This window comes from Oikopleura dioica, chromosome 2, assembly GCF_907165135.1.
Source record: "Oikopleura dioica chromosome 2, OKI2018_I68_1.0, whole genome shotgun sequence".
NCBI classification, from domain to species: domain Eukaryota; kingdom Metazoa; phylum Chordata; class Appendicularia; order Copelata; family Oikopleuridae; genus Oikopleura; species Oikopleura dioica.
This window is the reverse complement of record NC_137292.1, coordinates 9,526,116-9,540,527: the sequence shown is the minus strand read 5'-3', so window position 1 is coordinate 9,540,527 and position 14,412 is coordinate 9,526,116. Positions and strand designations below refer to the sequence as shown.

The following is a 14,412-nucleotide window of genomic DNA, read 5'->3' as shown; positions in this document are numbered from 1 at the left end:
TTCAGCGCTACAATCTCTTGATAAGACAAGGCCCCTCCAAGATGATACGATATCAATGTTTTCTATAGAATGGGTTTAAATGATAAACTGTTCAGAATACAAATTTTTGACATCATGTGCATGTTCGGGTTTTCCTAAAGTATAATCAGTGATCATCGCTAAACACTCAAAGCATCCAAAAATGTTTATAAGTTCTAGCTCCGAAGATTATTTCCCAGATACGCATGTCAGCAAGAACAATGACTCCCACCAATCATCAACAAGAATGCAATTGACTGATAGAAAGTGCATAGGTCAGACTCAGTTTTTCTTAACTCGGGAACGAGAGAAATGTTAGGCCCTTTCGGTCAATCCTTCGCAAAACCAAGACAAAGACTTCTCCATGCTCTTGTTCGAAAACGCAAACATGAATAGGTTGGCATCGTCAAGCTTAGCTGATTGTATATTCATAAGACAAAAATTTGACTATCCGTGTTTAGGCGAAAAAATGATACTCAAAATTCGGAAAGAAGATTAAAAAAAGTCAGATCTCTTTCCCCATATATAAACGACTTTCTAACATTGATTTTAGTAGGATTGAACCCAAGATGCTGTACCGTAAACTCAAGGGTCTTTATTATAAAGGGAGTGGGAGGACTGAACCAACCTGAGTCAACAGAAAAACTCGCCTTCCATGTTCGCCAGCATTCATTTTGATAAAAATTTAAATGATTTTTTTGGGCGATGCTGGAGAAACTTATGAAATTTGAGATAGACTGAGAACATCAGATGCTTCCGTCTTGTCGGCGGAGCAATCGTGACGGAGCTCGGCAGCTTTCTGGGGTCGATAAAGATATTTCTGCCGCGTCGCTTTTTTTTTGTTGTTCAGCTTCCGAAGAAGCATTCACAATATTTTTTACGGGGTAAAAAAGAGTCGTTCGCGAAGGTTGAGACATTTTTTTTTGATATTTTTCACGAAATTTGTGGTCTCCTACGTGCGCAAACGCTCGCGACGAGCATCGAGCCAAGCCGTAATCACAAAACCGAGCCTCTGGTTTCACTCTTCCCAGATCGCTCATGCTTATTCGTACCGGGTGTGTGATTTTTTGACAAAAAGACACGAAAGTAGGCGGAAATAAGTAGTATCTACCAGTACGCATATAAGCGACGCATATCCGCCAGGGGAAGAAGTGTAGCTAATCTAAGCTGGCCTGTCTCACTACCCAGCTTCCGGCCGGCAAATATGTGAGCAAGTCACTGATACAACCGGGTGGAGGTTCTTACCGCCGGGTTTTGGTTTGTTTGTTTCATTTTTTTGTTTAGGCACGCGCAACTCGGTAAATACCCAAAAAATATGATTTTCAACCGCATTCAATCGAGTTGGAGAATCCAGACATTATTCAAGAGCTTTTTTCGTGTCAATTTGAAAATTTAGTTATCTGAAATTTGAAAGAGTATCATTTGAGCAAGGATATTGATTAAAAAACTATTCAACTGTAGATAATTAAGACTAGTATATCGCCCTTTACCGAATCAAGATCACATAATAGAAAGTTGAATATGGTGTCTTAAGATGATTAAATAAATTTAATAGTGATCTAACAATTCAATCAGCTATGCTAAGTTACGAAGCATCTCGGCAGAAAGCTCAAATCTGAGCGGTCCGGTTAACACGAATCTTGGGAAATAATCGAAAAAATTTGGTTTTTAATCAGAATAGTATTTGCGGGTTGTTGTTGTTTTCGAATATAGATCTGCTCATATCTTGATCGTCTACGATATGATTAAATAATAAAATGAATTTGAAGGCTCAAAATGAATATCAGAGTTCAAAAAAATTAATATTTTGTCATTAGACTTAGTGGACTGGAGTGTGTTGAACGTCTGTTGTACAATACAAAAATTGTTTTTACAGTATTACATGACTGTAGAGTTCAGAATATAACTGATTACTGCTACAGCATTGAACGTGAACATGGGTGTCGAGTGTGAGCGGTAATTTAACGGCAAAACAAATGACGATCGCAAGCCGTAGGGGCAGATACACAATTGAAAATCGTGCTCCGGCCAAACAACTTGCTCGTCACTTGCATATGCCACCTGCCATTCGGAGCGGGAAAAAGGCCGATGGATAAAACTTTACGATTAAATGTTATCAATGATACAGTGACTTTCGCGACTTGGTATTTGTACGTCAACAAGAGTTCACGTGATTCGGAAATCAGGTGATCAATCGAAAACGCTGGATTACAAAAACAAGTAAAAAGCAAGGTCAACAGTTAAAGATTAGAAATAAAAGTAAATACCGGTGGCTTTTTGAATTGTACCCGAATCGAACCTAGGTTTGAGCCGGTTTGAGTTTCGTTGAGAGAATTTTTGGATCAGATTCGGATAAAAGTTCAATCCAGCAGCTCACTCATCCAATGCCGGGGAGTGCGTTCGTATTGGGCAAGTAAGGGCCGGCGCCAGGCTATTATCAAGACATCGAGCCAGGTGGTGGCGCTAAAGAAGCGTGCACCAGTGGCGCTTTTTAGAGTACGCGCATCACGTTTGCCTGGCACCCCTTCTGTAAAAATGTGGGGCCTTATCCGCGCTCATTGCTTAAAATCGGCTGCAAGTTAATAACTAGTTCATAAATTGCGACAAGACTTCGTACAAATCTCATCGCCTTTATGTTAACGGGGCTAGGTTGATTGAGCATTGGTAAGAGCAAAAGCGGAGCAAAAGCATCAAAAGTGCGCACACGCTGCACGGCGTTAATCACTGACGTGAAAACACGGGGCAAGTCGTGGGAACAACTGTATTTCAACTGAAGCAGCGCCGTAACATGCTTTTTGCGCAAGCAACTTCGCTCGGTTACGCTTTTGGCAAAGAAGATCTCTTGAAATCGTCTGTCAGAAAATAAGCGCCTTGGGTGTGAAAATAAATAATTGTTGAATTTGTTTTATAGCGTGGCTGGGCGTTCAATTTCCATAATAATAACCAACCAAGTGATAGTTCCAAAAAAGAGCGAGCTCTTTGTGTTGCCGAGCCACGCTATCCGGTGGAATATTGACTATTCCGTGAGGTCCTAAATGATGCCGTCTTTAGCTGTTCCTGTCCAGAAAGGGGAGCATAGTCGATTGGCCTGCCATACTAAGCTCATCTACGGACTGGTAACAAAACAAAAGACCATTAAAATATGAGGGTTAGTCCCACTGTCACCCGCGACAGGGCCAACTCACCTCAACAGATTCCATGTCACAAAAATATATTGAGTTTTGGGGATAGTTATCTTCATAAGTTTGGTTTGGTATTTTCCCGCGAACAGCTTCGAGAGGCGAGCAAAGCGCCTGATCACTCAAGCGAGATATCTCCACATACACACAATGTTTCGGAGTAATTGTTCGTTTTTGTAAAGAACGGCGCAGGATACTGCCAGACCAAGGGGAACAGCCTTTGTCGAGCAATATATGCAACCGCAGGGGGGGTTCGATGGGTTAGCAATATAAGAAAAGAGATTTATTTCCAGCTACTAAGTCTGGGTTTACCGGTTGCTGGTTTGAGCAAGATAGCGTTTAAAAGTCGTTCTGACGCTGACCGCCGGTTTTACCGTAGATCGTGCGAAAGCTTAACTCACAACTGATACCTTCCAGCTGCTGAGATACGGTTCAACAATATTAGGTTAACCAAATTGGATAAATAAATTCTTCATGATTTGCTTGTTGTAATTTAGAGTAGTTACGAGTACGCTCCAATAAGAAAACTTAGAACGCTTCGCGAACGAAACGTAATTGAGTAAGCCGATTGGATCGTTCTGCATCTGCCATCTTGGATGACAGTTGTCGTCTCTTTCTGATAATAGCGCCCACAATTGCACCTAGAACGGCCAAGACAACACCGAGGGAGAGCCCGAGATACATCATCGTGACATCGACTGAATATTATTTTAGAATTTTTCACAGTGTTATGCATTCTAGCTAAGATATCAAAAGCAATCGCAATTTACCTTCATCAGCAAGTCGACTCGAAGAAGTCTCAACGAGCAGATCGTTGACAGCGACCATCAAGGGACCCATAGTCAGGACTCGGTTGGAGACCTTCATATCGGATTCCATCGTTGGTTCAATCTCCAAATCTCTCCGGTTTCTCTCCAAACCTTCTCCACTGCATCCCTTTAAATATTTATTAATATCAAATTTTTACCTTTGTAAATCAAAAAGAAGGTTTAACTAAACAAAAACCAAAAACTTGGCTATCAACTCAGTTGGCTACTAGTGAAATTAGTTTTCAAACTTACCGCTTGGTCACGTGATGTGCACTCTTCAGTTGACTTGTTGCAAATATCAACTTCACAATGCAAGAAAAGGGGGTCACCACTCCATCTCCATTTAAACATTTGGAATTTAAATCTTGACTGGTGGCTTTCACCATTAGAGTAGATCTCAACTGTTGGATCGTTATCCGCACATCTAAAAGGCAAATTTAGTCCGAGATCTTTGAGACATGAATTTTATTGAGTAATTACAGTAGCTAAGCTTTTTCGAGTAAGTACCTGTCTCGGATGAGGAAATGCTTGGCGGTAGTAAGATCGGCAGGGTCAGACGTTTGAGTTGCATAACACTGGTCCATCGTTACTACGAGATTGGGATCTTCAACACTCTCCAGCTCGACTTGGGTGTAAACGTAAGTACCGATTCCGATACTAGGCGAGCTGATGTATTCTTTATCCGGAGCAAACGTGTTATCTTCGTAGATAGACATCGCAACGGAGAAAGAACCTTTGTTGGTGATGACTTGGAGTGTACTAGAAAAAATTTTAATTGCATTCTAACAGTAGCATATAGAGGATCATAAAGTCACGTTGATTCTCAGTTTTTGTACCTTAACGTTGGAATAGCATCGCCAGGAGCGACGGTGTATTCGTCTTGGTAAATACATTTGAAATCCAGGAGGACAAGTTCTCGGTTGATGTTGGTACTGTTAACCATAGAGTTCCAAACAACAGTATTACTGAACGTGAAGTCGTCATTCTCCTAAAACGCAATGTTATTTGTTCTGCTCCTTGCTTATAAAATGATATCGAGATTTCAGCTAACTGAATATACTGTACTTACTTTCGAGATGACTTGAGTACCGCAACTCAAGAATGGCGCATCAAGTTTGAGCTCAAATTTGCCATTCTCGAGCCTGGCGCTGCATTTCGAATGTTCTTCAGAGGTCCCTTGCGGGTCCGAGTTACCGAAGTAGACAAAGTCCGCTTCGGTGGAGAGATTTAGCTCTTCGACAATGCCTGTGTCAATGGTGATCGAAATATCAGCATCGCCACAGACGACTGACGGCTGTGGGTGGCCACAGTTTTGGCCAACCCATCCCTCATCGCACTCGCACCAGTAGCCATTGTTGTATAGCTCGCTAGGAACGCAGAAACCCTTGTTGCTGCAAGTGACTCCATCACAGGGGTTGTCACTTTGAGCTAAAATAGACGTGTGAGCAGACTGACTCTTGATTATCACTATTTATTTACCTTGAACGGATCCCTGAAGAACTGCCAGCGCCAGAATGAAGAAGTTGGTCGAGACATTCAGGTTCATTCTACGCAAAATTTTAGAATTTTGAAATGAAAAATCTTGACTTCATAAATGCCTGTTTTGCTCAATTGTAACGTTATATCGACAAATAACAGAACGTATGAGTTAAATCATCAAAAATATAAAAAACGTGAAATTACCGTTGATTGGCCTTTGGTTTAATCGAATGGCTCCGATTTTTGAACCGTCGCCGCTCATTGTCCTGGCCGTTCTTTGTTAAGGTCTTCCGCGGTAGAATCCTGATAACGGACCCTACGCGGTTTGACTCGTACAGAGAGGACCGTCAATAACTGACGGTACTTTTCTTTCAAAGGTTCAGATTTTATCTTAAATAAATAAAAAGTAATGAATAAAATTAGAGAATTATTATCGTTTAATCGAAAAGCATAATCATGAAGAGTCACGCGCAGCACACGAGCGCCCTCGGTTTAAAAGAGATCTTTTGAGATCGAAAAAATGATATTCTAGTAAAGATAAAAAAAACTGGTTCGTGACGTTTTCTCCTGTTATATGAAAAAATGTGAACCCATAACTGTATCAGGAATTTCCTTTTGCGCCGAAGGTCTTTTGTATGACGCTGGGGCATTACAAAAGGCATGCTACATCACATGCCCTCATAACTCCCTTGAAAACTCCAAACGAAAAATTAATTAATGTTCCGGTTTTTCTCTCAGTTCTTCGGTTCTGTTCTTCAAAGAGGGATTCTTCGAAAATCAAACTTCTGTTCTGAGGGCGATTGTGTGTGAATGGATACTCTCTATATAAATTTTGCTACTGTGTCTCTCGTATCGGGTTTTTAGTAGCGGTAGCGCGGATCGAAAAAACGCGCGGTGGAAAAATTTTTGCGCTATCCGCTACTGGCTCTCAACCTAATAAGAAGCTCGGCCTCGGCAGAGTACATGGACCGGCATGGTGGTGGTGTGGTGGCGCTCGCGCGCCCTTTTTTGCCACCACCATCCCCGCTCGCCTTCATAATACTGTTGCGATGCATGGTGGTGCGTTGCGCCGAGGCATTCACGCTGGGTGTTGCCAGGGCCAGCGGCCCGTCCAGCGATAAACCGGTCGGACTGCTTCCGAAAGGTGGCGCCGCCCCTTCTCAACCAGCACGAGCTAGTGCTAAGAGTAACCAACAAAAAGGTTGACAAGAGATACACCTTGGCCGCGGGTGAAATCAACTTCATCCACTGTGCCAATAGTTTAAACCTACACAGTTAGGTCAAAATCAGAACATCAATCCATTTTCACACGTCCCACAAGCATCAAAAATCAATTAGAAAATTCAAATAAACTAATAAAAAATATTTTTGATGATTTAACTCACTTCTAGAAATAATATTAGAGGTCAAATGAAAGTCTCTTATAAAAAGAAAGAATTTAATAGTATGAAATAAGAAATAGTAATAAAAGATAACTTAAATAAAATAAATAAAAACTGAAAGCAAAAATAACATAACATCTTGCAAAAATCTTGCTTTTTTGAAATGCAACTAAAACTTTCGACTCACCAATTATGTCTCATAAATGATTTGAAACTGCTGAAAGTCGATCAACATTAATCGCTGATCGAAAAATTCAAACTGTCTTCGTCAACCTTCTTCTCTTCAGACGAAAGTTGTTCTCTAGTTTTTGTTTTAGAGTGAGTTTTTGATTCTCTTAGGTGAGAGTTGTTGTTCTTGGTGGATTTTTCTTCTTTTGCTTCTGTACAAAAATATAAAAGCGGCAGAAATTTTACAAAAAAGCGAAAGTGTGTGTTTTGCTTGTGGTAAATAAACTCGTTTTTTGAAGTTTTATAAAAAAATAGTGATCGGGAAAATAGAAAACTGTACAAAGTGGCTATTTAAAGGTTCGGCGGAATTGTCGGAAATGTAAAGAACTAGCGGACAAAGATCGACTCAAAGCGGTTCATAAATGAGCCGCGTTTTCGTCGAGCGGGTCTGCTTGGTGCTTTTTCTAACCGAGCAAGATTTAACCCCACACGAGCCCTAGACACATTGTTTCAGCTCTGACTCTCAAAACAGGCTCACGAGTGAATAACCGCCTGGTTCAGCAGGACCCCTTTTTGATTCGTCGCTGATTGGTTAGAATGCTCGTAACGCCCACGATTTTGATGGTGTTCAGCACCACCACCAAACGCGCGCTGCTCATTTGCGATTGCGCTTGGCACAGCGCACGACTACCACCAGCGGACAAAGCTCCGCATTCCGAATTTCAATACATTGTATAGATGTAAATTTTCGATACAAATACACGGCGTTGAATTTAAATGAAAATGACGAACATAAACTTGATTGGGAATAATTAAATTTTAAAACGAAGATAGGCAAACTTTTATTTGTTAAGATTAAGAATCAACAAGAAGTCATCGATTGATCCTCAATGAACGAGAAAGTTTTATTTAAGCGCTCATTTTGCTCACGATTTGAAAAGTTAAATGCGTCGAATCCATTAAAATTCTTCTATCTTTAATAATAATTAAATTTTAAAACGAAGATAGGCAAACTTTTATTTGTTAAGATTAAGAATCAACAAGAAGTCATCGATTGATCTCCAATGAACGAGAAAGTTTTATTTAAGCGCTCATTTTGCTCACGATTTGAAAAGTTAAATGCGTCGAATCCATTAAAATTCTTCTATTTTTACGAATTTACTATTCCTCAAAATCATCGATTTCGGTGCTCGATGTTTTTAAGCTGATATTTAAAAAACAACTCGACAGCGTTTTCTTTAATCATTCTATTAAGAGATTTTCAGAGTGTTAATTTTTCATGTTTGAAGCTCTTTCTGAATTATATAAGAAATAAAGATAAAATATATGCTCTACCAAAGTCCTTAATGACAATTATAAAGACTAAGACCTGTGATTTAACTTACCAAGTATTTCAACTATCGTTTCAGATAGAAAATATACTTGTTATTTTTTATATTAAGATGAAAAACCTTGATTCAAAATGCAAAGTCTTCAAAACGGAAGAGCTAGAACTGATGAATCGCATCCTGTCTGAGGCAGGTGCGCAAATTTAGTGATAACTTCCTTCAGGTAAATTTTGCTGCCCAAAAACGTGATGTTTGAAAGTGCTCTGAACTCTCGGTCCGTGATAGCCAGATAGACTTAAGGACCCCCGTCAGCTTTTTCCTTTAAAAAATGAAAATTTTTAAAAATGCCATATTTTTGGTTCTCAATGATTCCTCAGGTAAAACTTGCATCAAAAACTTGGTGAGAGGAGTTTTTGAGCAAGAAAAATAAATATTATTGACAAATTAGGGCAAATTCGTCAATTTTCGGCGAAAAGTCCAATTTTCAAATGCGATTTTGGGGGTGAAGGAGTCGAGATAGACCCCCAAAAATGTAGCCTCAAAATCGTTTTTTGTTCCGTAGAATCCATTTCCGACGTCATAATTTTAAAATTCCGAAATTTGATTTTCCGATAAAAGCTGAGGTGGGGGGTCCTTAAAGGTGTAACAGTAACTGCAAATTTTTAAGTTATTTTAGCTCAATACAGTTTGTTTGCAAATATCAAGTATTTTAGAGTCATAATCCAAGAAAGAGATAAATAAAAATTGAAAATTGACGTCAATTTCAAGTCACCACAATTTTGTAGAGCGTTTTTAATTAGATAATGAACGTCCACGTTTAGAGGCTCTCTATCAATTCCGGAATTGACTTGATAATTGCCGAGCAAAAGTTTCAAGTTTGCCGAAGATAGGTAGAGCTAGAACCTTCTTTTTCAATTTAATATGTTTAATAAAATAAGACTTCTGTTTTTAGCATATATGAAGATAGTGGCTTAACCTCTAAATTCAACAAGCCATTTCAAGTCTCGATGCGGCGAAAGTCTAGTGCGTTGTTTGGATAAAATGATGACGTGGCCTCGTTTAGCATTTTTAATTATCGGAAAAATGCCGCAGCCAGGCACTTCAAGCAGCAAAATAACGCTGACTGCGGACGACTGAGGCATTTATTCCAAAAATATTTGGAAAAATGCTTCTCAGAAAAAGCAGTATGGAATATTCTCCTCGATTAGAAAATCTGACTCAGGATTTAAAAAGTCTTAATAAAAAGCCGCGTAGCGTTTCATCAAAAATTATTTTCTTGTATTAACGTATTAACGCGGCGTAGTGAAAGCTTTTAACTCTAGACACATGTTTCCTTCTTCAGGTTGCTGAGTCCAGCTACACAGATTTCCAAGAAAAGTTCAGTAATCACTGATGATCACCTTATACTCCATCAGAATATGAGTTGGGTAATAATCTGGTTATTCGAAAATCTGAACTAATTCCAAAATTTGTTTATCACGTCATTTTTGTGCACCTGAACGATTCCAAAATATGAAGGAGAAAATAAAAAGCCATGGCTACGGTTTTGCTCTACAAAATGGCAGCCTAAAAGGTTAACATTTTTGCGAAGCCAGAGGTTCCAAGACTTATTTTGAACCATCATGTGACAATCAAAAATCAGCCAAGCAAGTATGGATAAGCGCTAATGATAAATTATTATGTCAATTTCGAAAGAAATGTATGTATCGCTGCGCGAGCATGCTCAAAATATGATCGTTTTTACACGCGTCAAATCATCCTTTTAGAACGTGCATATGTCAACACTCTACCCTTTTCGTGTTTTATGCGATTCCTTAAGTAGTTGGTCACCAGTAGTTCTATCAAAGAAAAAAAAAACATATGCTCTTCGTACGCGGCTTATATTTATAATTTTATATATTTTTGTATCATAGATTTACGATTTATTTAAAAGCAACGCTGGCAATGCTTGTTTTTGGGCACACAGATTAATTTGCGTTCACCGAAAATTACCAAAAATACCGAGAAGAGAGAAAGTTTAGAAGATTTTCTATTTGTGCAATAAATGCTTTTTCTACAAACATTTAAATGCATTATCAGCACACCGAAGAGAGTAAAAAAAAATTCTCGAGATTTTATAAATAAATTTTCTTATCTTCTTTCATTCATCTCTATAGGTCCTTCCTAAAACATTCATCTCAAACCTTTCTTATCTCTATCATCCTCCGAAAGCGCGTCAACTCCGCCACAATAAGCAGATACAGTTATTTTGCGCTTTAACAGAATTTAACCTTAGCGAATTTTATTTTCGAAATCAACCGTATAAGACAATGCGTGGATCTTGTCACCTGTGCTGTCATAAAATAATGACGGCAAGAAAAGGTTGACTTTTTCTGCCCCTGTGCGCGCAAATTTCTGTCCGGTTCTAATAGGTCCCCGCACCCGGAGTTGGAATGCGCCCTTTGACAGCTCTGAGAGCGTTTGCGGCCGCAATTGCTCAAGTAATTACGAAATTGCATGGCTTTAATTCTTCGGAAAAGGGAGCATTAGGTAATTTTGCGGTGTTGAATATCATATGCAGACACTCACGTAATTGCTCAATTAAGCAACCTTGCACGTGGGTTTAAAATCAGGAGCTATTATCTCTATCATTGCGACCCAAAGACTGTTGTGAAATTTCATAAAAATGATCTTACTGATAAGGCGTTTCTTCAAGCTCTAAGGGGCTACTCATGCCAATCAACGACAAAGATGACCAAAACCTTCGCTTATCGCTTCTTTCAGAGATTTAAAAAAAAAAATAAAAATGTTATAAGCAAAACAAATCATGAAACGAGAAATATTATCACCGTTTTAGATTTAAGTTTGTGAGTTAGAAGGCCAAAAAATGCCGCAGGATGTAATTCTAGTGCCCAATTCAAGAGCATTTTGAGAAGGCAAGTAGACTTAAGATATAACCACGTTTTGAAAGTGCCATTAAGAGTTGAACTCGTTCTTCTTGCTGGTTGATTTTTTTGGCTGACTGTAGACCGCAGCTTGAACAAGACAAATATCCTGTGTTTTATAAAGCCCGGACTCAAAATCGCCAGAATCTCAATTTTCACCCAGCTCAGAATAATTTGATTAGGTAGCTTCAATCATTCTCATTTTCGATACAGCGTTTGCCTCAAAAAAAGAAACAAAGTTGTTCATAAAAAAAACCCTCAAAATGGCATAATCAGCCAGAAAAAAGTGTCGAACAAATTTGAAGATATTAGACTCTATGTTCGATTCCAAGTCATGACACGCGTTTTGATCGAACTTGCCGCTGTCCCGAATAAGCGAGTGTGAAATTCATTTTAACAATTGATTTAGCCCGAATTAAACAGGAAGAGATTGAATACAGCTGACTGTGGACTTTCTTTCCCAAATCATTTTTGAGACAAAAACATTGTAAATTAGATACTGCTCTGCTTTACTGATGATGCCCTGAAGAAATGCAAGGACTTTGAAACTTACCAAGTTTACAGCAAAGCAGGAAGTTTGACTCGTGTTGGCTCCTCAAGACACGTGATTCCTTAAAATATTTTTATTGAAAAGTTCAATTTTTTTGTTTTGTTTTTGACTGTAATCAAGGGGGCGAATAGTTTTAGCGTTCAGACTGCGCCTGTATTCTATCTGCATTATCCATAGAATGTTCCCTTTAAGGACCCCCCGTCAACAATTTTGACGCCGGAAATGGATTCTTCGAGTCAAAAACGATTTTGAGGCTGCATTTTTTGGGGGTCTATCTCGACTATAAAACCCTCAAAATCGCGTTTGAAAATTGCACTTTTTGACGAAAAATGACGAAAAACTCGCAATTTTGCTAAAATTTTAGATTTTTATCGAACAAAAAGTGCTCCTAACAAGTTCTTATGATAAATTTATTTTCCAGGCACAATCAGAAGCCAAAATACGGCTAGTTTGAAATTTTCGATTTTTGAAGAAATTGTTGACGGGGGGTCCTTAAGAAAAATCTTTGAAAGGATAGCCCTGGCGCGCAGAAATTTGTCTATCCTTATAGAATAAGAAATCGATGATCTTAAGAAAATAGGAGCTCGTAAATTTTTGGTAAGCAACGAGAGGAAAACGTGCGGTCGGGCGTTTTTACCGGGCATTACGAGTAACGCGATTACGAGTTAAGAATACACCGTTATTATCCAACAAAAGAGACTTTGGATGTGTGATAAGGTTTTCTTTTGAAAAAAAAAATGCGCGGGCAACGGTTGTAAGATAAATCGAGCACCTTATCTTGTGGATTTTGACAATCCTACTTATCGCAGGGTCTTTCTGTAGTCACGTTATTATTATTAGAGCATTTCTCTCTTACGCATTTTCAAGTGGGCAAGGAATGTTCAAACCTTTTGATCTGTAACTTCCTTCGCTGAACTGTTTCTCTGAATCTGCCAAAAATCTCAATTCAATATAAGCGCGAAAATACCAAAAGCAACTTATCACACCCTTTTCTATGCAGGAAAAAATTTTTGTGAAGGAAATTTCAAGCGGGACCGTCATAAAAATGCTCGCATCGCGAAATAGGATGTCCGACTCTGACCATAAACCAATATCAAACGCATGAGATCCTATTAAAATTTTCGCGCGACAGTAAAAAAATTCTGATGAAAAAATTTTGTATGAGTTTTTTTCTAAGCTCAGATATTTTTCAATATTCACCGATTAATTAGATTCTAAATAAATAAGATACCCATTTTTTTATCTGTTTAAAAGGCCACATATCAGCGCGCGTATACTAATGAAAGGTCTCTTCTTATTAAATTGTAATGTTCAAGATTTTCCACCTTTTAAAGAATTTTTAGAAATTATAACTGAGAAGCATTTGCGTTCAAACTCCATTATAATAACGGTAATTTGAAGTTATATAAATGCCGGATTTGTCGATTATCTTGAGCGGCTTTTGAGTCTATTTACGAGTTGTAATGTTTATTAGCACTTGATCTTGTTTTTTATTTTGTTTTATTAAAAAAGTGTCGTTAATTGACAATAAAAAACGGACATTTTTATATAATTGGAATGCTGTAATATGATTAATAGCCCCGGGATCCCAGCCTGCAAATCAGTAACAGTATAACTGCTCGAAAACTGCTAGTCGGCACTTTTAAACGACCATGGAATCCACTCATAAATGTGCGGCTCATCTTATTGGAAATTATTCAAAGAGCAATAAGATGAGCTTCTACGATGGATCCATTTACGATCGGTTGGTTTATTTTGGCAACTATCAGCTGCTGAAAGAAGATAGTATTTCAAAGTTTGAGGTCAGGAGCGATCACGTGTTTAAGAAAATATCAGCATTTCGGATGAAAACGGAGTGATTGAAATCCCGCCACCTCGGAAAGTGATGCCCTTAGTTGAGAAGGGCGTTGGTAATTTAAGGGTGTTCCGCTTGAGATTACTGACGCAGTCTTACCGTACGACTATCACCAATCTTAAAAGCCACTTTCAAGGCTTTATTCTTTGATGAAACTATTCAACAAATAAGATTGCAGTGTTTCTGGAAATCACGCATGGTTGAAGGGTTATTTTGACATAGAAAACAACACGGAGGTACAACCCATTAATAATTTATGCAATGAATGCAGGGTTAATTGATTTCAATTAGAAGTGCATTTTTTAAATCAGCAACGCCGCGGGACGGTTAAAGGTCGCTGGCAAACTGAATTGCTGCCAAGCTACCGCCGCCCTAGGCACTCTCGTTCTTACATTCCATCACGCTCGTTGCGGGACCACGGAATCGAGTCAATCTTTACGCATGTTGCAACTGACGTAATACTTATTTATCCAAAACACAATACAAGACCGGTCATTCTCAGGATGCCTCGGTTCTTCAATACTGTTAAATCAATCTGCATTGTTAATTGTCAATTTTTGATATTGAAGAATTTCGGATGCGCTGTTTTTTGATAAAAATTTTCATTTTATTCAAAAAGGTCACTCAAGAATGGCTGAAAGCGCAATTGTCATAAGCATAAAATTTTTATGAGCGACATTGAAATATGTCTACGCGCTATTGATGGTTATAAGCGGTTCT

General features: G+C 38.6%; 2 protein-coding genes across 3 annotated transcripts in view; one reads left to right on the top strand and one right to left on the bottom strand.

The window, feature by feature from the left end:
* The window catches only part of LOC145698886 (uncharacterized), a 45,117-nt gene extending 39,285 nt beyond the window's left edge, over positions 1–5,832 (top strand). The window contains exon 4 of the mRNA XM_081776120.1: positions 5,736–5,832. The gene's annotated coding sequence lies outside the window, so the exon portion shown is untranslated. The remainder of the gene's footprint in view (positions 1–5,735) is intronic.
* LOC145698873 (pancreatic secretory granule membrane major glycoprotein GP2-like) lies at positions 1,847–7,505 on the bottom strand. Of its 2 annotated transcripts, none has more exons than XM_081776106.1 (8): positions 7,055–7,505; positions 5,486–5,553; positions 5,076–5,434; positions 4,843–4,994; positions 4,514–4,765; positions 4,259–4,430; positions 3,968–4,133; positions 1,847–3,895 (listed from the first exon to the last, which is right to left on the bottom strand). In XM_081776106.1, the coding sequence occupies exons 2-8, from the start codon at positions 5,550–5,552 to the stop codon at positions 3,726–3,728; spliced, it is 1,338 nt and encodes a 445-aa protein (XP_081632232.1). In that variant the 5' UTR covers position 5,553; positions 7,055–7,505; the 3' UTR covers positions 1,847–3,725. The 2 variants fall into 2 exon arrangements, with proteins under 2 accessions (XP_081632232.1, XP_081632231.1); XM_081776105.1 differs by lacking the exon at positions 7,055–7,505 and adding an exon at positions 5,690–5,861.
* Positions 7,506–14,412: the final 6,907 nt, after the last annotated feature.